Consider the following 26,614-nt stretch of genomic DNA (forward strand, 5'->3'; position numbering starts at 1 on the left):
GTAGACAGCAAAGAAAATCTTTAGTACGTTCGATTTTCAAACAATCAGGCCCGAACTGGGCCACTATGCTAGTGTTCTACTGCACAGTAGGCTGCATGCCTCGATTTAGTAATAAAATACCTACTTGAGTTTTTTTAATCAATTAATGAGCAAAAAAAAGGTCTTTTTTATATTGTATCTATGAGCTTATGGCCGTCTACTTACTGAGAATAATAGGCTAGTATCCTCCCAGTCCGTACTTGCAAACAATCAAATGACCCCTGAACAAACAATATACGTAACGTTATCCAATGTATATCATTCAACTCGAAACGACCGCACACATATAATGCTGTGTATAAACTTTACTTATACGGACGCCGTAGATACTGTATGCGCGTCATCTGCACACGGCTTTACGTTTATACTATAAACCATTATATTAAATGTATGAATTATTATATTAAGACAACAGTGTTTTCAATTAAACTCAGTCGTTCGAATCTGAAACCCATCAGACTTGACCACTCTTACACCTACTCTCTCTCTCTCTCTCTCTCTTTCCATCACTCTCGTTCTTTGTATACTAGTGTTAATAAGAACACACGCAATTATACTGTACATCATCATCATGTAATTTATTTCACTTATACAACGGTTAACACGCGTACAAAACATTATTGTCTAACGAATACATTACTATGTAATATTATATATTTGTTCACACGTACTAATATATATAATTATTTATAAATTACACATTTAAATTATAACTACATTTGAATTATCTTCCGATAAACGCCACATAAATGAGAGAAATGTGACGGTTTAATACTAAATATACAAAATGTTTAACTGCCTAAAATTGATATTCAACGTCACACTACGGTGTTTATTTTTCAACATAAATATTAATATTTTTATTCATAATATTTAAGTACATAAATTATATATTTTACAATCATAAAAACAAAAAATATTCCTAAATATAGATTTATAAAAATGTTCTCCCACTTACGATGTAATTCTGTGGAACCTCTCCTCCTCTCACCAAAAAAACTTAGAAAAAACATTCACGTGTCATATGTAACATAATTTTATATGATGTGGTATATAGGTACAGTCACGAATGGGTCTACGTAGGTACTTCGTTTTACAGGACAATATATCGACATTCAATTAGAAACAATTGGCGTAAAATTAAAATACATTATAATAATATATACATACAAATAATAATAATAATAATAATAGTAAACATAAAACGCATATAAATATTTACATCTTAGAACTACGTTATAATAAGACAACGATCATAGACTTATATGATAATACAAATGTTGTCTTTTACAGTCCTACACCGTGTCTCGTATCCTTTTGTGCACGACACGTCTGATGACGTATATGGTTTAAAATCTAGTTAGATTTCGGAGAATTGTAAACGCCCATAAACAGTACCGATCCGGTTACTTTGTCGAATATGAAGTAGATAAACGGATGATTACATCTGAACTTGAAAGGCTCTACCGGCCTGGATGATCGAGACATAATGAACGCCGTTGCCGCCGCGGCAATCGTGCCTTCTTCGTCTACGGAGATTTTTGCCTTGTGTACAGCATCGTCGATGGTCACATCGTTCGCGTTACCAGTCAACGCCGATAGGTCAACGTTGCCTTTGAATAAGTTTCCGATTCCCATTTGCTCCAGTATCTGAAAACAATGTCCACTATGCAGTAATCGTAATATATTGCGGGCTTAGAACAAAATAAAATGCAATCTAGATGTTTCTTATTTGTAGGACAACGATTTTATAAGATTTAGATAGACTCATAAAAAAGTACATTTTCTTAAAAACGCTTTTTTAGTACCTAATATTTTTATAAAATGTATAAAACAATTTCGTTCAATACGAATTAATTAGGAAAAAATTAAGATTCTACGTATTAATTTAAATTTATCATAGAAACATCAAACATATATTAAAATTAAAACTAAAATCGTTTCTTGGATTTATTTTAGTTAAAAATATTTATATCAATAATATCGGTAAATAGTAAAACGTATTAGCTGATTAAAGATTTTTCTTTTCGTCTTGATTAAAATATTTTGTCGGTTGGATGAAAAATATTATCAATACACTTATCGTATTATAAGATTTATCGTCGAACTAAATAAATAGTTACGTTATACAGTATAACATGGATTAGCAATAAATATATTTTTTGAGGACCACTTTAAAAATTCAAGGAGTAATCTAGAAGCAACAAAATTTAATATATATATTTATCCAAAGAAAGCAAAGATTAAATAAAAGTTAATGAAAATCTCATTTAATTTACCACAAAAAAAAAAAAAAAAGTTGTTTAAAAAACTGATTTCTTGTCTGTGAGCCAGATAAATTTTCAACAACTAATTACAAAACATTAATTAAAAATATTGTATCTTAGAGTTTCAAGCAGGCTATTTATTAGAAGAAAAAAATGTTTGTAATTTGTATTACGTGGTGCGACATTCATACAATATGGGCGATGAGGAAAATTTAAATCAAACTATTTCAACAACTAAAAAAGAAATTTACAGGAAAAACGATCAAGCTACTTGTAAAATAATTAAATGTTGATTTTTTTTTATTCTTATTCTCTTATTCATAAGAGGAATACTTTTTCAGGTTGTATTGGACTTAAATTTTTATATTAAGTTTAAATGATCCCTGAAATATACATTTCAAAATATTCAAAAGTTTACGACACATATCTATAGACATATATTTATCATAACTTCTGAAAATAGAATTTTAAAACCCGAGTTCAATAAATTCTACATAAAGTCTTCATATTTGGTAATTATATTTATAAACTACACTCACCGGTACTAAATTGTCCATACTCTGTTCAACGTTAAATTTAGGCAGAGATACCTCAACGGGCCGCGTTGTCCATTCACCTGACGAAACAATGTTCTGTAAAATGTTCGTATTGAGCCTCTTACTAAGCTGACTTATTCCACGCTGTTTGTTGAAAGGTGGCAGGATCACGAACAAACTGATATCGCCGCCTTTGTATGGGAGTTCTAATACGTGCGCACCCAATTCATCTGAGCTAACTACACATATCCAGTTACATATATTATCAAAAAAAAAGAAGTAACGGCATGGAAAGGCTCTTCATATAGACAGTATTTTTAAACATTTTAATTATTAGTCACTATTATCTCTTTCTCATTAGTTAAGCTTCAGGTATGTCAAACAAATTGACTATGTTTTTTTAAATGATATACTTACGTAGATTAAAAACTCCAGATTGCCACATCATCGGAACATACGCATTCTCGGTTGGTGACGTATAAAATACCTCATCTTTTGTGCTTTCGGAGGAAAATTTCGAGCTCCAAAAACCTTTGAAGTACGCCGCATTTGCCTATAAGAATACACACAATACATTATTACTTATAATATTATAGTACTATACATAATAATGAACTTGTTTTTAATCTAAAACTAGTATATAATAATAATTTATATTATAAGATGATACTCACTAGCACAAGTCTCGTCTCATATGAGATTTTCCCCTCGGGTAACAGGTCCTTGATTTCCTGATTAGTCTGATTGGTCACCCAGTTATTGATGTACATGCGAGCGAGTTCGGGGTCAACGACGAAATCCATTTTATGTACCTCGTCCTTAAATACTTCGGCAACACATTTTTGTATCGGTAGTCTCTTGGAAACGAATAGACGGTCTACCGAGCTGAAATCGTAATCTGCACTGGTATTCAGCACCCTCATTGAGTGAAACAGTTTCTCCATACGGTATGCTTGCATTACACTTAGTTTGCTCTATATAAATGAATTGCATTGCGTTAGTCAATTTTAAAATCAGTTAAATGCAGTCTTTTGTGGTAAAATTGTATTATATTATATAAATTCTACGCAATTTAACAAAGTTTTATAAAAGATTTTAAAGAATTGCAGCATCTTAGAGAATTTCCGCATTGCGGTGTACTTGGTGGGTCGTATCTTTAAAACAAACTCTATATATGTCACAAAAATCCCTAAGTCATTGCAAAAGACTAAAAACTTAATAAAAGTTCTATACCGAAACAAAATTAATCAGATTTAAAAGCTGAAAACTAGTATAAAAGGAAAAAAATCAAAGAAGCATACCTTTTCAATGAATAGTATAAAAGTTAACATTTAATGTAACTGTAAATTTTAGGGTTAGTTTAGCTTTTGAGTTTATTTAACGCGTATACTTACAATAATTACAACAGTTACATTATTTGTATTAAAAATAAAATTACAAAAAAAACGTTAAAATCATAACTGCTTTAAAATGTATAGTATAAGAGTTATGTGTCATGGTTAAAGACCGGAATTTCATGTTCTAAAAAACTTCAAAATGTTTTTATATATTATTAAGCAAATATATACATGTTTATTTTTTTTTTATGGGAAATATGATGTATATACCATGGAAAAAATTCTAAAAACAAAAACTTACACATATATTTATTGTTATGATTTAAAAATTTTATTTATAATAATTAATTATAATTGTATGGTGTGTTAAATTTTAATTCAATGATATATCGTTGTATATGAAAAAACGATATTGAGCGAAAACAGTTTATTAGAGTGTAAACAAAAATCACTATAAGTTTATTTATATATATTTATATATACTATATAGTTATTTAAGTGTTTTATTTTACTCTTGGTATCACGGTAAATTTTTACTAAAAATTGCGTTTATCATACTATTAATATTCAATTATTATAATAATATCATGTATTTAAGTTTTAAACCATAATATATCAACTTATAGAACTCAAAATGTAATAACATCTTTAATAACATCTTTCTGTAAATACCGTTAACGTAATTAAATAATTTTAGTGAACATTTCAAGTATCTATTAAAGTTATTTTTTAAAAAACAACAAAATATCAAAAAAAAAAAAAAAAAAATCGGAAGAGAAATAATTATTTTACGGGTGAATATTTAACGTCATAAAAATTTTTAATTTAAACGGTCAAAAAAAACGTATTTGACTCCGGCAGAAATTTTTTCTTTGATGCTGGTTTTAAAAGTATAAAGTATCTTGTATTAAATTTTTAAAATAAAACTAAAATAAATTAAAATTTCATCTTTTAATTAGCTCAAAAAGTATTGATGTAATTATAAAAACATAATTTAAATATTTGTCGAAAGTTTCAAGTATCCGTAGTTAATAATTTTCGAATTACATAAAAAAAACAAACAATATTTTGCCAAATATTAGATTTACATAAAATTCCAGTTTTCCAATTATTTGTTTGTTTTCTCCAATTAAAAAATTATGTAGGAAATTTTAATTTTAACTCTTTAAAGTACAAACTAATTACAATTTACTACCTAAAACAACCCTTAAAGTTTAAATTTTAAGAAATTTATCATGTACATACAAAAACACACAGAGGTACACACAAAAATAAAAATTATACAACGTTGTTAAAACAATACACTATTTATCGAACCACCCAGAATCTAAAAAAACTTTAATAATTAAGAAATAATTGCATTAATGTTATTATGTTTGTAAATAATCACATCAAACAGTAGATAGCAGTACAATTTTTCAATACCATTATCCATATTGTAATTATAATCAATATTTATAAAAATAAGTTTGCACAGTTATACAAAAGTTATTTATGAGCAGAAACGTTCCGTATCATTATTGAAGTAAACCTAAATTAGAATTTATATTAGTGGTTTATAATTCATATCATAAAATTCATTTTTTTGGTTTTACCAAATTCCTACCACAATATTAATATTAGAACTGTACATTATTCATAACATTGCATTGAGATTAATTATTATAAGTATGACAAAAAGTAGCGATAATAAATTCTTAATACATATCGTATTGAACGCAATATGCATTTTTATGCAATAAAAAGGTCTACTATCATTCATTGAATAAATGTAAAATTATATCTCCTCCAAATTTAAATAAGCATAATCTTTGTATAAACAAAAATTCCATCTCTAGTCTCTACACAAGACTAATGAATCTGAAAACTTTGTTCAAATACAAGCTACAAATTAAATTCAAACTTAACCTACGAATATAAAGTATCTTTATATAATATATTAATATACTAATTGTCTTAAAAGTCTTAACTCATATGATGTAATTAATTGTTAAAGACATATATGTACCTACATATCCACATATATAGAAACCTCAAATTTGGTATATTCTTATTATTTATATATCTGTTATCGCTTAACCTACACATTTTTAACCACACAAAATTGGTTATGTAATATTTATTTTAGAATCATATTAATAGTCAAACTTACATATAAAACATGTTATATTTTTATCCCATATTTCACGTTTATGTCAAAATTATTTTATCGTTTATAAAGAGAACCCGTTGGTTTTGTTAATAAAACGCTGTCAGTATTGTTTATTGAATTAATCTACGTTACAACGGCAGCTCTCTAATGAAGTAATAGACGAACAAAAAAAATTTACGGACCAGCGAAAAACTTTCAATCACAATCATATATATACCTGTTCTGGCGGTAGGTTGAGGAAACGCTTCAAGGTCTCTTCCGTTTCATTATTACTTAAGAAATAAGTGATTAAAAGAGCCGTATATATGCTATGGGGCGAAAATATTAAGTTCTGCTTCGGCGAAGCAGTGACAGCAGTTTGCAAGAGCTTGATGCTGAATTCCTGCTGCCGTTCAAACAGGTAAAACTTCCCGGAAAGGAAATCATTTAGTGACAGCCCCGGTCCGGGGGGCACACATTTCTGTGTTACACTCGGCAGTGATGCTGACCAAGTTGTAGTGGCCAATACTGCCAAGCCGATGACACACTTACACAACCAATGCATTTCCACAACAAAGATTGGTTTTCTGTAACAAAATAACGTGTATATTACATTTCGTTCGATACATAACACACCAGTTTTCTTAATAATAACAAATATTGTATTAAATAAACAAAAAATGTATGCATTATAAAAAATTATTGCTTTTTCCTTTTTAATATTACTTATTATACGTAAATATTATTAGCCATATTTCTATTATTATTATTTATATTTTATAACAATACCGTTTTTATACGGATATCATTTAGTTTCAAACTTGAGTAACAATTAACAGTAACATAGTTTCGCGTTACGTATAAATAGGGTGTATAGAGATTTGATTTTTAAAATTGTTGGAGTAGTAGTGTAGTACGATAACGCCTAACTATATTACACTGTCACTTAAAAGTTTAAATTAATAAATATTTGTGAGATACCTATCCTGTAAAATATGTTTAATAAAATGTCATTATTAAAATAATACAACATTATGGTACTTGATTACATTTTTTTTGTTTTTTTTATATATATATATATATCACAACGAGTTTTTGTTTACTTTTTCTGCTTTTCTAACTTTTCATCAGGAGTAGATATGTGTTGCATTTGTCCGTGAAGTTAAGTATTATTAAAATGTATAATGGCAACGGCCAAAATCGTTTAACATAAATTTGCCACGAAAACCCAACGCGGGTAATTTGAAATCAACTTAGTAACTCACTGTTTAATGTCCATTGTGCATTTATACATGAGACCTTCTTATCTGTTAAATACAGCACACTCAGTTGTGTATAAAGGTGCCTACATATTATATATTATACATTACCGACACTATTGCAGTAGTTTTTAGTGTTTTTACAAGTCTCATGCAAGCCGGACCCTTTTAATTTGAGCAATTTACCTGTTTGGCTTTAATTAATATGATAACGAACAACAAAATAAGCAGATATATGTTAAACGTATAATTAAAAAACGAATTGTTGCGAGTAGAACGTTACAGCAAAGTATTGATGGAATTATTTATAACTAGATTCTTCGATAAATTTAAATAAATAATATTTTCAAATCATCCACACATTTAAATGCTTATAAAATTTAATTACAATTAGAAGCACACGGTAATATTGAAATGACAATAATGATCAAACTAATAGTAATTTGTAAATAATTTCATTTTTATTGTAAAAACTGCATCATTTCACAAGTATTCCATATATGTTTTAGTGCGTATTATTATAAATTGCAGTTAGCGATACTATGATTTTACTTCTCTAAATTCTAAGTATGAGATGATTACATAAAACAATTTATTTTATAATATACATTTTTTCAATTGTTAATTGTTATAATATTATTCAACACACATTTTTATTTTATTAGTAAGACGTAATGATGATGAATTATTCCGTCTAAAGCCATTGTAAATAGGTCAAATTTCATTAAATTAGTTCGTACAATACATCGAAACTATTGTATTATAATTATTACCATAATCAAAACAATTATAAATATCAAATATGACGTACTAGATAATAAAAAACCGTTGACGAATTTAGTAAAGTTCACCAATACATAGTTTATCGTAACAATATACGATTATATAGTATACGTATGTCTTAACAGACTTAACAGTTTATGTAAAAAATAAAGTGGGCAATAATAGTGAGTATAACAATTTATTGATTATAGTGAAATTTTCATCGAATTTAATATGTTGTCGTGTAAATGCAAGTTAATGAAAAAAAAAAAAAAGCATAACATTTCGTGCTAGTGCATCGACAAATCGGGTGGGAGATTAAACTAACATTTGATTGAATTTTATTTTGAAAAAGAAATTAATTACTTTTGATGTGCCGAGTTAATTCTATCGTCACAAAATATTATCAATTCAAATAACGACTCAAACGATTTCATTATATTTTCCCATCTTATTTAACGAATTTTCTGCACATAAAATATGCATGTGTAGGCACTATCCTTAGTAATAATATTATTAAAGCTATTACATATTATATTTTGATCATGTTACCGACCTTTTACGAAGAAATATTGCTGAATCTGACTATGCAGATAACTACGTCTGATGATAACAAACATAAGTGATTAAAATTATTACAATGTCACGAGTAAAGTAAGTACAACTTTAAACAAAACCCTGTTCAGTTGGCAGTTATGTATAATATTATGTATTATAACTTAACGGCGTCTTCGACCTTCGCATCAACTTTCGACCAGCGACGTCGATATGATAGACAATTAATAACGATCACAAAATACGTACATTATTATAATACAAGCGTGATTTATGGCAACTTCTGCGAAAACAATTGCACATTATTGTACGATCGACCGAAACCGATCCGACCGTTTCGAAAGAAATTATTTATAAAAACCTCCATTTTCAACTAAATATTATATTTTATATGAATAATAAAATACTATGTATAATAGTTGTTGAATTTCGTATCGACAAAACACGTATTATTCTAAAGAATGGACTTGTGCAATATAATATACACAACAATTTAAATTATAATATATTATTAAAATGCGGCGCGGGATTTTAATACACCTGTACATATGAATACATACTATATTTTTCATAACGATAATAAAATACGACGTTCTGCACTGCGTATGTATACTATTCCTAATGTCAGACATCAAAAATATTGAAAATCCCTTTTCTCGAGATCGGAGTATTAGACAACGAATATTAATAGTTAATACATCTATTATCTATTATTATTTACTTCACTTATTAAAAAACGAACAATGTGGCGCCGTTCTATCCGCAATATGTCAACTACTAACACTCCTATTATATATTGTGTTATATTATAACCTATAGGTAATACATGAAATTGTACTTGATATGCTATCTAGTACGTCTACACGATTCTATGCCATTAAAAATTAAAAACTCATAACAATATTTTACGATATTGAACTGTTCAACTCTGTACCGAAAATATCCGATACTAATTAACGAAAAAATACATGAATCATGTTTCAAAAGGGGCACAATTCGTGTATTGATTCATAGACAACTAATAATTAAATAAATAACAATTAATTTGTTGAAAGTGTAATTACGGTATAACGAAAAAAAAAACAAAACAAATAAACATTGAATTTAATTAAAAGTCAATAACATAATTTAGGTAGCCTGCAGGTAATAAATAAAAAAAAAAATAATATAATCATAATCATAAATTAATCAAATGTGTCGATTAAAAGTTAGATTTATTCTTTTTTGATAAACTTTTTATATGTTCCAGTCTTGTTATGTTATTTTCATTTAATTTTTTAATTTAATTTCATTGGAAATTTTGGTAATTTTTCACTTCAAAATGGATATAGGTTTTTCAGAAAACAAAATCTATATATGTTTATCATAATTCATAATATTATGTAATAAATCTCACAACATAAAATCAGATCCCAGTGCTGACAAGACCTTTCTATAAATACATTATAGAGAACTCCTAAAAATGAATAAAAAATTATACTATCAGGCTAATATTTATATACATTATAGTTATATTTCAGTGTGAGATACAATTCGTATATACCTTTTTACGGAACTGAGGTGCTCCGGAAATATAGATACCGGAACCGGTTGGGTACTCAGAACCCTTTTTAAAATACTTTAGAAATAAATATTGGTATTTTGAGAATATTAAAATCATTTTTCCATGTTAACAAACCAAAATTATTATTGTTATTATTCTAAGAATTGTACCGAAACCGGAATAGAAATGTTTAGGCCTCGAAGGCTTTAAGCATCATAACACTCATTGATTCATAACATATACGTACACCTGTGCGAGGTGCACATAGGTAGATACATTAATTTAATATTTTAATAAAATGTGAATATACCTACTGTTTTGATAGTATATTAAAAACTATTTTAATCACCACGAAAGACATCCGGATCAACAGACGAACGATGCACAACAACATGCGTCATTTTATAACGTTAACGCGCCACTAGTAACGAAAAATATTTGCACGAATACAGTCAGATAGTTATGGTGGCATAATTTTCATATTTATTTCACAATGTGAAATTTTCGCTCACAACCGTCACAAACAATATAGTTCTAATACAATCATCGAACAATCCATTAGACTGCGTCAAGCATAAGTACGCGTGTAAGCATCTATATGACCATATATACATAGGTATTAGGTGCCTATATCAAATACCTATACGTGATGTGATAACATATTTTTATTCCAACTACAAATATTTTAACGCACGATCAAAATACGTCACCGAAACTTCGGTTAGTCACATTATCTATTATTTTAATTAAATGCATTTGTCTTATTCGATATTTTTGAAATAGAATTTTAGAAATATAATATATAACAGAACCGTTGTTGATATTTATACTATAACTCCACGGTATATTTGTTTTCGTTTATAATACACTCAAAATAAATATAATTAAGGTTTTAGTTACGTTTAAAATCTAAAAAGAATAACAATTGTATAGGTCTTGTACTATATAAACTATAGAGCCAATTTATGTAGATGTTTTAAAAGTCAAGGTTCCATGTCAAATGAATATCACTAAAACAGGATATGTAAGTTTTGTTTATACAGGAAACAGTAGTGTGTAAGGATGCCGTTTATCAGAAACCCAACTTTATGTTTCATTTAATGTTATATTTCATTATTCGAAAAATGTTGGAAACAAATATATATAATATATATATATTAAATATTAAAACAAATCGAGAAACTAAAATCGATATGATATAAAAATCATTAAATCACAACAAACATAATATTTATACTTGTATTATAAATCACGCAATGTACTTTTCTTACAACTTATTACGTAGCTCGTGATGGAAATTGTATAGTATACAATGTGTACACACTTTTTTGTGTGTAAAAAATGAATCAACAGTTAAGATTTCATTTTTACAATTGTATATAAGGTAATAACAATGAATCAGTCTTTATATACCTGTCAAAAGGCATCTGTGCCGTATTGCTTATATGACAAAAATTGTATGTATAATACACACTACCTACGTATATCTAGGCCCGAATGTGTGATATAATAATAACGTGTCGGATTCAGTAGGTGACTGCTTATACTTCTCATATATATGTATTTTATAACCTCATATATAAGTACTTGAATAAGGATAATACATGACTGAATATTTATTTTATATTTTGATACAACAAGGTCGTCCAGGTTTTCGTTAAAAATAATAACATAAAAAAAAAATAAAATTATCTGAACGAATCTCATATTTAATAAAACAAAAAATGAAATAAAATAAAAATTTAACTTTCATTTAATATTGAGACAGATAAAATTTTCTATCAATTCATAGGACAATAAATTGAAGTATTTTTGACAAGAGAAAAATGTAATATTGTTGTTGTTATGCATGCTTAACTATGTTGACTGCTGTTATATTTTTTAGTTATATAAACTCTTACAGTTATGATAAATAAATATTATTTTACAATAGCTGCTGCAAATCTTTAACTGTATACATATAATAAAACAGCTCAAAAATAAATGTTATCTTATGTAGCCGCGACTTCTATGGGTTTTTTTACTTTGGACATAAAACCTATATAATGTAACGTGGTCGGAGCCTACAGCACAAATTGTATTTGCCTGTAAATTCTCATTGTCAAACAAAATAAACACATAAAATAATAATATTGTTGAATACAAAATAGTTTAAAATATGTTTATCAACCATATAATACATGAATATGCGTTCATATACACAGTCTATTACTTATCGTTCGTCCAAAGTAATACATAATAATAAGTTGTCCTTTATCATTAAATGTAATGTTGAATATAAATTTAAAAACGTTTAATGGGAAGATAAATTATAAACTTCTTTAATTTATCAACAAAGATATGATTAAAAAAAAATTATTACCAACAAGCAGTTTTTAATCGCAATAAATAAATATTTTAAATGCATGATTAATATTTTGCTATTAATATAATTAAATATTTTTAAAATTAAATTTTAATGTTAACCACCTTTTATTTAAAGTTGATTCGCTTTGCACAAAATATATTTATTTAACACAAATACTCAAACAACGAGCGTATAAAAATGTTAAGTTTACAGAAGAGCACATTTTGCTCAAAAATTATTATTCAAGTCTTTTTCCTAAAAGATAAAATTTAATACATATTTTTATTTTATTTAGATTTTAAAAAAGTGTCTAATAATATCGATATAATTTGAAAACTAAATTTTAAAACATAAACCTTTAATATGTCAATTCGTAATGAAAAAAAAAACATTTTATTAACATTTATTAATATCACGAAATTTGGTTAGAACATGAGCCCGAGTTCTAATTTTTGTAACATATTATTTAAAACTATAGTAATTTATTTATTTAAGTCAAAATTATATAAACTCACCTCTAATGTTTATTTTCAATTTTATTGAAAACCATTTTAAATTATTTATTATAACTCAATTAGATTTGAAACTTTAAGATCAGATGCAATTCAATTTTAAGTGAAATTACATTTAATATTTTAATCCGTTACATGTCATGATATACTACAACTATTATACAAGTAATGTTGAAATCAATGATGAAAATCTAGATTGAATATAGATTTACGTTTTGGTAATGTGATTTATTTAACACTTATTTTAAGTTCTTTAACACATTTTAAGTTATTATTTTTCATAATTTAGATGTACAATTATAATATTTGAAGAAAATTAAATTAAATCATAAACTATTTCTACAACACTTATACTTATTGCAAAAACAATATATTTACAAATTGTATAATAAAAATAAAATTCAAAAAAAAAAAATGATATAAGTAGATATACTTAATTTAACAGTGCTAAAAATAAATTATAATCGATTAAAATAAATAAAAAATGAAAAAATTTTATAACTAAATAAAGGTATAAAAATTAAAATGCATTTTAAATAATTATTTTTCATCGTAACATTGTTTAGTGGTAATAATTATAAATATAATTTATTTCATATTTGTAAGATTTTTTTTATAATTTTGAAACACAATTATTAAAATTACGACTTGGTGCACGTGTAATAATAATTTCTGAGTTTTAATGTAAATTTAATTACATATTATATTTCCAATACATTTCGTAATTCGTATATAACCATTTTGTAAAAATAAAATTGTTTCGTAGACACACATTAGTTGAGTACACATCTGTTTATTTATTACTTCAATACAGTAAAATACATATTGTAATAGGTATATAATTATATCATTTGAATAAAATATTCAAATGTATTATAAAATGTGTACATGACCTACAGCACATCATAAATTAATTTCGTTCTACACATAGAATTATACAGTCCTAAGTTAAGCATATTAAATCAATGATTATCAAATTTATATTTTATATAAACGGAACAACTGAATTATCTGTATGGCAGTCCCACAAAATATTATTAAAAAGAGAAAAAATTATAAATAATTTATAAGAAGAAGTCAACAACATAACCATTTTATTAGTAAACCCGATAATTAAGTTATATAAAAAAAAAAAATAATCTAATACACAAGTTTGTTTCTTATAAAAATAATTATTTGTATAAAAAATAATTTTGTAATAAAAAGCAGCACGGCGTTAATTTCTATCAATAAATGAATATATAAGATAAAACAAATAAATATATTAATTAATATATAGGTACTTGTTGGATCGATTAAAACTGAAATATCAAGTGAAAGCAGAATATTATTTTAAAAGTTCTGTATTTTAATGTATGCAGGTATATTACGTAAGACTCCCGTCATTAAATCCAATCGCTTACAAAAAACATTTTTCAAAAATAAATTATACATATATGAGGTATAAAAATTCACTCATGTATATTAATCACTTTTTTTTTAGAGAAAAAACTAAACGACTAATTGATTGTATTAAACTAATTAAAACAAAAACATGTTTATGATATTTATTTATTTTTTTTTTTTGTGGAACAGCCAACAAAGACGAAAAAACTGACCTATTTTTCTAACGACCTTTAATACAGACAATTTCACAGCAGGACTAAATATTACAACGCTCGTAGTCCACAGTGTACTGTTATATAAAATATAATAGTTTTTAGTCAATTTAGAAAAAAAATAAATATCAAAAGTAATAATTTACTCGGACAGAGAGAATTATAGGCATTTATCGATGTAAACGTTTAATTCTTTCTTTGAACTTTTAGTCTAATACTAGTATCACGCAATCGCAGGTGGTATTAAAGTACAGTTTCAATGAAGTAATGTGAAAAACTAGTTAGGAAGAGTTTGGTCATGTTTTCCCTTTTTAAAATGGAATGAAAAATAAACTCTCGGACTTTTACTTCAGAAATTCAGTTTTGTTGTGTTCATCGAACTTTATTATTCTTTTAGGCACCGTATGGATACTATTGGTGTATTATTATTTACAACAATTTTAAAAGTAGCGATAATTGATCATTGGTTTTAGTATAAGAATTCTTAGCAGATAATGGTCAGCTTATATATAATAACATACCTACAGTATTTACAAGAGGATGTTTGAAATGTTTTTAGCGCTCATAATGACGAATAGTAAGATATTACTTATTACCTATTTTCATAAAAATTAACTTAGTCATATTATATCATAATAATAGATGTATCATGTAAAAACAGTACGTCGTTTTAGGTAAGTCTTTGTAAATAGGTATCATAAATTGTTCTCTCTTTTAAAAGTTCTAATCCATAGAAGATTTACATTTATTGCTGCAAACATTTCATAACTACGCTATCCAAAATATTGTGTGGCACTGAATAAAAGACATTAAAGTGAAAACTGAAAAACGTCTCGTCGCACAGAAAATGTGCGATAACTTGCACTATAGTAATGTATAATCACAATATATAACATAGGTGCAAACGAAATGGCGAACATGGGTCATGCACATTGAGAGCGGCAACGGTTGGCGCGGAGTTATCGCTGACGGGTACTTGGCAAACGAGCTGTACGGGCGTCATGTCATCAAGTGACAAGGACGCGTGCGCTTTATGCGACATACGATAATAATAATGTTATGGTCCGAAAACGATAGGTAGGTTGTGAACGAAGTGCATTACACGGCATTGCGATAAGTATTGTATTGTGTGAGTGCGGCCCGGTGCGAATGAAAATGGGTTTTCGGCGAACGCAGTGTGGGAGGAGAGGACATTCGGCCGGACGATGGGTACCTACGTTTAATGTATATTATATATAAGCTACATTATAATTTTATGCCAATCGCGCATTGTGTTTGAATAATACAAAAAAAAAAAAATCATTTGTAGTGTGTGCACACATGTGTAGTCGCAAATAGGTTATTCACGGCCGAATCTGGCGAGAGGAAATCGTCGAGACGTGATAAACTCGGGTTTCACATTATTACTTTATATTTTTTTTCATTCTTTTTTTTTCACCCCGATTCCACAGAGTACCGATGTTTTTGTGTCGTTTCCAATAACAGGGCGCCATCGCCATTACGATGACCTCGGACGAGCAACCGGAAAACCCACATGTGCCTGACGACGGAAAAAACTTCAAGTGTATTGTATACCCATAATATACATTAATCGTTGAACGATATACAATACGCATAACACATCGCATTATCGTACCGTGCGCCGCTTACGCGTGACCGAAAGAATCGATGGGTTTTTCATTATATTTTATAATTATTATTCGAAAGCGCACACGTTTTGTGATTCCATTAAAATTGTGAACAATGTTTAATATTATCTAAGTCCGTGCACAGTGCACAGCTTTACTGCGACATCATAAACCATAATGCGCGTTGTTCCATTATAGGTAGGTAGGTATACCACGTGTGGTGCGTCATCGTTGCGCATTGACGAAGACAATTTTACTATTATGGCATTACCTATTATTATCGTTGTCTGTTGCTGAAACGACCTAGGCACAAGATACTTATGATATAATATGGTATTATATTACGCATGTATGATGTAAATAATAGAATATATTTAATATTATCGTGCTCCGTAGTCACCAGTCGGACATTAAAACAATAAAACGTATGGCCATAAATGGATTGAATTATATAACAAGGATGGCCTAGTTGAAAAATTAAAAAAACGAAACTTTTTTTTATATCTCTGCCCCGTAAATTATCACATTCCCGCTTGACTTATTTCTGGTAGAAAATCGTTTTTTTTTTCAACAATATTTATAAAAATGTGATTTCATAATAATTGGGATTGAAAGTACTTTTATCTTGTTTTAAACGTAGAAAATTTTAATTTTTAAGAAATATAAAATTAAATAAAATCACACTTCTTTTATGGATAGGTTTAGATGGTAATTTTAATTTTTCTTTGATCACTCTTATACCACTAAGAAAAATATTAGAATAAAATAATTAATCAATTTACTGAAAAAAGCAATGATTTCATTTTAATATTGTGGTCACTCTAATTTAACGTATTTTTATATTTACATATGTAAAGATTCCAAGAAGTTTACAATTTTCGATTCACATATCATCCTTTGTGAAAGTAGAAATATGCGTTGTTGCGCAGGCTTCAGAAGAGAAAAAAACGTAAAAAATGTACTATCGTGTTAATATTGTATATTTTTATCTATACGTGAAAATACTACTGTAGGGTAAACTACGTCCAATTAAAAAAATAATAATATATACTCCTGACAGTATCGTTAGACAAATGTATCAAAAGTTATCATACATTTTTCTCAATGTTATTAATTATGACAAATCACCTTATAATGCATTATATTATTATTTATTACCATCGTGCAAAAAAAAAAACACCCCACTGATTTATATTTTTATCTAGCGTAGTTATTCCTTATTATACAAAAAGTATAAAAAATAAAATTGATTCGCCTCATCCTACATAAGTCCCCTTCATAAAAAAAAAGGTCAACGGTTACATTAAATCCGTTAACATTGCAACTGCAGTTTATCAGGAAGTTTAATTAATCTCGATTTTATATTATATTTAAGATTTTATAATTGCTGCGAATAATGATTAATATGTACTACGACAGATTCGTGCATTGGCATCAAACGTAGGTGGTGAGCGTATGATGACAACATCTTAGACTTATAACAGTTATAACCTATAGTTGGTATATATTTTGGTGAAAATGTTTCAAGGCCTAATGCGAAAATTACATCAACTCACTGGTTCAATATCATTATAAAAGACTTTGTAGTCAACACGTGTAAATATATAAATATATATAATAATTATATCACGATAGTAGGTAATTCACTATTGATCGGTAATACATTATAAATTATCATACAATTATATTATATATTGCTATTCGATAGTTGAGCTCATTTCGTTACACGGTCATAATATTATTGACAAGCGATGATAGATTGTCCCGAGAAATTCGAAATGAAATCGAAACGATAATTACATATTATTAAGCGAACCTATCATTTTACGCATTTTCCGGAGAATCACAAAAAGACTTCCGTCATAAAAATACAATAAACATCTGCACGCCCATCGTATGTTATGATATAATATTAATATAAACGAAATTAGATTATTATAAACGAAATTAGATTATTATAAACGAAATTAGATTATTATAAACGAGTAAACAGTGATAAAATTATATAAATATTAAATTATATTAAGTATATGGCGTACATACTATTGCGGACGCGCGTATTTAGAGTTTCCGAGTATCCAGCCTGCCCCTAAATCTCGCCGAGGAGTTCAGAGTGGTCCAAAGTAGATTAATTTCAAACTCTTTACATAGTATATACGACATGTTCGGTGCAATAACATTAGTGAGTAAATACCACCTGATACCAAGCCGATTCAATTAAAATACATTGCGCATCAATCAATTATTCAATTACAGACTTGAGAGGATTTAATCGACAGCGGCAAAACAGAAATACCAACGACGTACAAAATACAAAAACATAAATATAAATTATTTGTATTCTATAATACCCCCTTGTTTCAAAATTATTATATTATATTCTTTTACAGTGTTTCAATCATACAGTCACATAAAATTTGTTATGTGTACAAATTATTAAAATGATTTATAAGCAAATAGGTAGTATAATATTAAGTTGTAAAATATTAACGAGATTCCACGAAACAGAAAACTTGGTTGCGTCGAGTTGTCTGTGACAAACTATTAAATTTAATAGATTACATTAAAATAATCTTACTCTACAAAAACGTTGGTATAAAAGAAACATAATATATCGATCATGGGCTCTCATTTAATATTATTCAATTTTATACTCGTAAACTTGTTTTCTGTCGTATTTCATCTGTAAAGTTAACTTGTAGCAGCACACCTGTTCTAAATTTCGTGGTAGTGTGTATTAACTTTTCCGTTATCGTTTATACTAATAAAAGTGTTGGTACAGTTTAATTTTTTAGTTTAATCTTTCTTTTAATAATATTGACAATTGTATCGTAATATTAAACAACATAAAAATATAACTTATTTGCTTAAACTTATAGCAAAAATTTAACGACGTTTGAAATTTTAATGAATATCTTTTCAATTTTTCTTTTTTTTTCTTTTTTTTTTCTTTTGATATAATCGATAACAAACCATTTTAATAAGCAAAATATCCAACAAAGAGTAATTAAAAATTACTCTCTCTATAATATGCTTTGCATAAAGGCTTTTTCGTATGATAGGTACTTGGAGATAAAGTGTATAAATTATTAAAAGCTCGGATAAACTTAAATATAATTCCCCGTTCTCATCTAAATATCTAAAGTTGTCGTAAAACGTTTAAAATGATGTACATATAATATATTATGCCCTTTTATACCTACTGCGTTAAAAACACGTTGAATCGACCAACTATAGTAGTTATACAAACGAAAGGATTTTAACTTTTAAGTCTAAGTCTTGCGAGTCAAAGCATAGTACCAAAACTTTAATAAGCCTATTTTCCAAATACTCAACACAACGAATCACTCGGCGTTCAAATCTGCAGTCATAATAACTTGATGTTATTGGAAGATATCAAACAACAATAAAATGTTTAATTAAATAACGGAAATACCTAAATTCGGCTACTAAACAATTATATGTTTATAGTTGGTAGTTACGTTTGAATGTGGAATTTTCCACGATAATTAATATATGTTTATGCGTTTGGCTGCGAGTATACATATATAGTAATTAATTTCGACCGAAACACAAGAATCAGAAATGTATGTTTAAACAATTGTATGCAAAATTAGGTCAAAATATTTAATTGTTGAATTTACCGAATATATAATACAAGAGCCACAATTCTTGATTAAACACGTAACAAGTTGGAATAATATAATAATAAATTGTTTGTCTTTCATGTACAACACAATAAAACATAACAAAAATCGACGCAGCAAATTTCGGGTGCTATGCAATACGATCAAACACGGGAGATATTACGACGACGATTTTGTACAAGCTACGAATAGTATACTGTATGCGACTGATATCACGATAAGTTCAAAAAGTTTGCATTTTTTTTTCTTACTAGACAAAAATCTTAATCGTTCATTATTTTCGCGTCCACATAACTAGACCATTTTTAGATCGCAATATCTCGACTGTACATTGCAGTTAGTTAGGTAGGTACCGTTTGACCATGTATTACGCATTATATGCCTACTATTCGTTACTCATCAAAAGACGCCGATTACGCGACGGCCGACGAGTGCGGCTGTCGCGACGATTTCATGGATTGTCGGTCAGTCGTCGCAGAAACGATGTGGATAATGTGCTATCTATACAATATAATATGCATGCGGGAGAAGAAGACACACCGGCGACCAAATATAACATTGTTATGCACTCGGACGCTTAATAATAAACCTAATAATGTAGCGACAATATTACCTATTATGACAGTTCGTGGTTGTCGAAAAATTCGAGAGAAAGCAGCCGAACAGCACTTGCGGTGCGGCGGGGAACTCGGTACGGTAACAGATCATAATATGCAACAACAACAACAACGATAATAATAATAATACCTATAATACGTTATAATAATGTACGTATATTGCTATTATTGTTTGTATGGTATGTATTCGATTCCGCCCATCGTGGATTTGTTTTTAGCGACCGACACGTTGCGTACTTGCGTTATGTATAAATATTCGGAGTTCATAATATTATTATGTTATTATAACGCCGTCTGCAGCAACGACAACTATCAGAATCGTTATTCGTTACGTGCACACATCTGACGTTTTCTGGTTACTGCGATCTCCGGCGCCACCAAGAAATGTGGAGATCGCTTTCACGAGCGTCCGATCCATATTTAATAGTAGGTAATAATATGTAATATACCGGCAAAATAGTATACCTACGATTCCTATAAACAAATATAACAGTAAATAATATATTAATATAATATTGTGGTCTCCGTTCCGAAACAGTTTGTGGCGCCGGTGACTAACGATATGCGGTTATAACATCGCGGGTCGAGGTATAAGCTGTGTTGTCGTTTTTAATATTAATAATAATGATAATAATAATGCTGTCACAATCACTATTACGCGAACGGCGCACCTAATTATTTCATACAGATGATTTAAAAAGGGCGGCAGTAGGAGGCGTATACCACGTCATAAGTACTTGCATATAATATAATATAATAACATAATGGTTGAGTATAGTCAATGGTGTACGCGTAACAATCACATTATAATAACATAAAATTATACACTGTGTCGAGTTTCTGTTCACCACCGAAATGTTATCCAGTTGTACGTACTACGTATTACGCACGCGACGATATCAGTGGACAGTGAAGTGAAGTATAGTATTATGTATAAACACATAGGTATAGTGATACATAACGACATTAATTCAAATGTCTGTCCGCGATTCATAAAACACTGTGCGTGTATGTATGTTTTGTGTGTAATGTGTACATGACGTGTTGTGTGTGTGTTGTGCACACGACAGGTTAGATTTTGTTCTTGTAATACATTCTGCATCGATCCTACAGATGATTATTAGGTATATTATTATATGTCATTATTTTGTTGCCGTTATTTTCCTAGAGAAAGCGCCATTCCGACAAGCGATTTTTTCTCAATACGTCATCAAAAACTGCTTCTAAGCTTTTCCGTTTTATAATTATGTATTATGGGCATATAACATAATATTACACAACGTACAGATTTCACCGTGACAATATTTAACAACCAAGTAAAGTTCTTCGTTTTTTCCCACTGACAAACAACGATTCAAATTAATCTCCGCAATCACTTTAAAGTTTTGTTTTTATTTTGGACCGTGTTTTAATATTACTAGAATAATACTGTATTGATTTAACAAATCGAAAAATTCGTAATAGTTAATCTAACTTACAAGAGTTAAGAGTATTTTTTTAAATTTTAAATATCAAATTTAACTTTTATATAGATTGATATAGTTAAAAATGTCATATCATAAGAATAAAGAACACACAACTCATAGTATATATTATTATGTGTCTATTATATATGTTGATAGAATATAATATGTCATTTTCAAGTGACTGTAAAATGGCATAAATATTAAAGTTCTAACAATAATTGAAAGTTTTATGTTTTTTGGTTTAAACTGCTTCTATATTGCAAAATATATATAAATATATATATAATATAATATATATAGACGAACTTTGTAAGTAATCGGTTTTTTACTAGGTAATTTTTCTCTAACGCGCAGAAAACTTCAAAAACCTTTTTAGTCTGATCGATCACTGTGGCAACAAACAGTTTAAAAGAGGAAAAACGTGGTCTCATCTTATTTTATTTTTTTTCAACTACTCTAGACCCAAAACACTCAAATAAAATTTAAGGTTAAAAACTTTTACCTACTAGAACGCATACAATTCCCTTGGCTCTGTATCCCGTTGTCATATTCATGTTATGTATTTATACTGAAATATTGATCTCAAAATATTATTATAATAATACAAATACAAACACTAAAAATTGTATAAAAAATTCCACAAACATGAATCTAGCACATATAATGCACAGTGGAGATGAGTCTTATAAAAATTGGATGAGTAATAATACCGTGCATGTTTACATCTAAACTTTAAATTTACTTTTCAATTTAAATTCTTCGTTTTAGTATAATGATTCAATCAAAGTATGTTGTAACTACTTATTACTTGAAATAATGATATTTTATACAAAACATAATAATTATTATAATATACCTATATTGTGTAATTAAAAATAAATTATATTATTTTGAAACGTATATATGAAATATGCTTCCTTGTATGCGGGATAAAACTATTTGAAATAATGTAAAAACATTCATCATCTATGTATGACTAATAAATTTAAAAGATTGTTTATTTTTTTTTTTAATAAATGGTTTGTACTTAAGTTCATAATTGATATGATTAGCAATCGTATGAGACGATTTTTATAGCATAATTAATCAGTGATGCTGAACCTATACATGAACTGAAGCGATCGCTTCATATAATAAAGAAGGTAGGAGGTTTTATTTATGTATATTTTTTTGTTTTTACATTACATAATACTTATAGTAAATAATTAAATAAATAGTTGAAAAATCAAATGGAAAATAATATGTTAAAATCCTCAGTGGTAGGTGGGTATGTAAATATTTTGATTTTGCTTCACTTAAATTTATAAGACTCGGCGCCATTATAATTAATGCTCGAAGAAAATAATAGTTATAAATACAATTAACAAAAACAGAACAATTTCGCAAAAATATAAATCGATATTTAATTAACTCGTCAACGAGAAAACAGTGCTCTGCAAGTTGTACTGGTTTATTTTGTTTAAATTGTCCTCAAATTATGTACAAGAATATAAGTATAAATAGATTTTGTTATAAAAACATGAAAACTGAGAAGAGGTCCCTGAGGCCAGGACTAAACACAGCGTTTTCCGCGTTTTGTACATAGCTACAAAGTATGTGGCAGAAAACTATGCGTAGGTAGCCCCGGCCTTAAGCTTATTCGGTCGTACAAATATTAATTAATAAATAAAAAATAAACACTATATAACACTCCTTTTAGTTATAAATAATAAAAATAAAAATTATATCGTTACAAAAGCAATATTAATTTTTTGACTTTTATAACTAAATAAAATTATCGTTTATAATAGAACTTTGAATCTCGTAAATATATACTGAATACACATGTATAAAATTAATAAATTATATAATTTTGTTTGATTAAATTCATTTTAAAAACTGCTTAATTTATTTGCATTAAATATATAATAATTTTAATTTAAATGTATTTATATTTATTTAAACAAATAAATATATTCTCATTTTTTGTTTTATTATAACAGATAAGTCATAATCACATAACTACGTAAGTAACTGAATAGATATATTATCAAATAGGTGCATTATACATTATCATAATAAGTTAGTTCGTTGTTAGGTATCAAAAAATATTAACTACTATTATACTATTATTTTGAGAAATAGGTATTTACTTATTATACAGTGTGTGTATATTTAGCCTTATTTCATAATATTATATTAGTACAAATTATAATTTTTATGATTATTGTGAATTAAGTTAACAATTTAGTAAGAACTCATAAAAATTCAATATTTTTTCCAAAACAAAATGTCCGTATGGACATGCGATTATGAATAATATTTAGCATATCACTTGATATACTCAATACAGATTAATAAATCAAGTACCTATACTATTACACGCAAATATGAAACTATCTAATTGCATAAATATTATTTATTAATAATTATGTTAATAATATTAAACATATTATTGATTTGTATCGGAAAACTGAAACGTACTCATAACATAAACTCTGTAATGGTTTAATCTGGTGGTCGGAAATAACACATCCAATTACAAGTTATTTTTTTTTGTTTAAATTAGGATCATCAGTTTACTTTTTTATTGTTATTACTTTAAAATATTTTACGTTTTTAAATGACTGTGTATATTTTAATTTAATATTCCCAAATATAAATCTCTTAGAGAATTTCAATACATTAAATGAAGTTTCAAAAGAATTTTTAATTATAGTTACAACTTATAAGAGCTTATTTAAAGTTTAGTAAAGAGGGAAAATCTTGCGTTACTACACTCCACTCATCTAACATTTAAACATTTATAAGTTCTGAATTGTAACTGATAATCTATACTCATTAAAGTCATTAGAAATTTTTTATTATACGTTGAAATTCCCAGAAAAATATTTTGTATTAAAATATTTAATAAAATATGTATGATATAGTTAAAAAAGGGTAACGTTAAAAATTGTAAAAAAATAAAATAAAAAAAATTCATACTTTTTGAAATAATGAAAGTGAAATTTCAATTAACCCGTATAAGATTGAGGAATTTATAACAAATAATATTGTGACTTACCTATTGGTGTTCGGATCGACGATAGAGATCGTGTGCCGTGCGAAGGCAGATTTAAACACTCCGGATCAGTGGCGATAGAGTTCGTGAAACCAAACAAAACGTGTTCGGGGCACGTGTGCGATCGGTTCGCCTGTTTTATCACTACAACGGAAGTGTCTTAGCGAAACGTTTCAAAGCGCGTGCGGTTCGGTGCCGGTCGGTCGGTCTTGTGTTAGCACAGCAATAGTAGCAACCGAAGTAGTAGTAATAACAGCAGCAGCAGCAACAGAAGTAGTAGTAATTGTAGTGCGGGAATGCGGTGTCCGTCTGGTAAATCCCATGGCCGACTGGACGCACGCGGCGGTGGCTTGCAATATTACAAAACCTTCGGTAACACTTTCACTGGGAACGTCATCACAACCGACGCGTTCCCACCAATCCGCGAACCGTCGGGACCGATAATATTGCAATCAGGTGGGCTGGCGAGCGGATATATCATGAGCATGTAGGCTGCAGGCAGGTGGTAGACAAGTATGTGTATCAAAATACCGAACAAGTATAAGAAATGTCGTAGGAATAGGCCGCGCGAATCGTCATCGCCGTATTATACACATAACCGTAGTCGCCCACGCAGACCCGAATGACGTCACGCCACGGCAAGGTATTCCCGCACGCAGCGGCCAAACGCGATGCAACAATAATTATATGATTAGTCAAACTACTCAAACGCACACGCCGACATTTGACAATACTATTCATGTATATATAATATATATATATATATAGTATGGTACCGAGTTCAAGACACAAACACAAACACAACTTCGAGAAATTCTATACGTGAAATCTTCGTGCCCTCTACAAGACCGATCAATTCTTTACTATCCTGTCAAATTTATAAATTAAATTGAAAAAATTAACGATTATCATAATATTACCTAAATTCCGATAAAATTTATGCTACTATGATAAACATAAATAAATGTATACTTACATAGGTACTTTTATGCACATTCCGAAAAAAATGACGATAGTAATCGCGGTTTATTCTGCCACCGTCCTCGTCAAACCTTTGGGACGGTTTTGGAGGCCACCGGTGCAGAGATCCGTTGGACAATGAGTCATTAATACTACGGACAACAAATGGTTTACCATAGAGCTTATTTGCCTGGATACACGACTCCCCAGAGCACTGAACTATAAATAAGACTGGCAAAACCGCAACCCGAAGTTACCTCTCGAAGTCATAAAAGTCGACTATTGTAATAAATACAATGCCTATCGGCTATATATGAGTTGCCTCTCGACGTAGGTAGGTACTTAAAAAATATCTAGCACTAGTACTAGG

At 28.4% G+C, this 26,614-nt stretch overlaps 1 protein-coding gene across 2 annotated transcripts; it reads right to left on the minus strand.

Annotated features, from left to right (window-relative positions):
• Positions 1-596: 596 nt before the first annotated feature.
• On the minus strand, positions 597-25,663 carry LOC112593496 (serine protease inhibitor 88Ea-like). Of its 2 annotated transcripts, none has more exons than XM_025337894.1 (6): positions 10,744-10,900; positions 6,549-6,897; positions 3,517-3,816; positions 3,260-3,395; positions 2,846-3,081; positions 597-1,689 (listed from the first exon to the last, which is right to left on the minus strand). In XM_025337894.1, the coding sequence occupies exons 1-6, from the start codon at positions 10,821-10,823 to the stop codon at positions 1,396-1,398; spliced, it is 1,395 nt and encodes a 464-aa protein (XP_025193679.1). In that variant the 5' UTR covers positions 10,824-10,900; the 3' UTR covers positions 597-1,395. The 2 variants fall into 2 exon arrangements, with proteins under 2 accessions (XP_025193679.1, XP_025193688.1); XM_025337903.1 differs by lacking the exon at positions 10,744-10,900 and adding an exon at positions 25,288-25,663 and having other exon boundaries at positions 1,396-1,689.
• Positions 25,664-26,614: the final 951 nt, after the last annotated feature.

Source organism: Melanaphis sacchari, unplaced genomic scaffold (genome assembly GCF_002803265.2).
Source record: "Melanaphis sacchari strain LSU unplaced genomic scaffold, SCAv2.0 Contig0_pilon_pilon, whole genome shotgun sequence".
NCBI classification, from domain to species: Eukaryota; Metazoa; Arthropoda; class Insecta; order Hemiptera; family Aphididae; genus Melanaphis; species Melanaphis sacchari.

Coding starts and splice junctions, on each gene's coding strand:
- LOC112593496 (XM_025337894.1), bottom strand. CDS start 10,823: ATGTTGTTGTGCATCGTTCGTCTGTTGATCCGGATGTCTTTCGTGGTG. Junction 3,396..3,516: donor ATGAGACGAGACTTGTGCTA/GTGAGTATCATC, acceptor GTATTCTTATAG/GCAAATGCGGCGTACTTCAA. Junction 3,082..3,259: donor ATCTGGAGTTTTTAATCTAC/GTAAGTATATCA, acceptor GGATATGTGTAG/TTAGCTCAGATGAATTGGGT.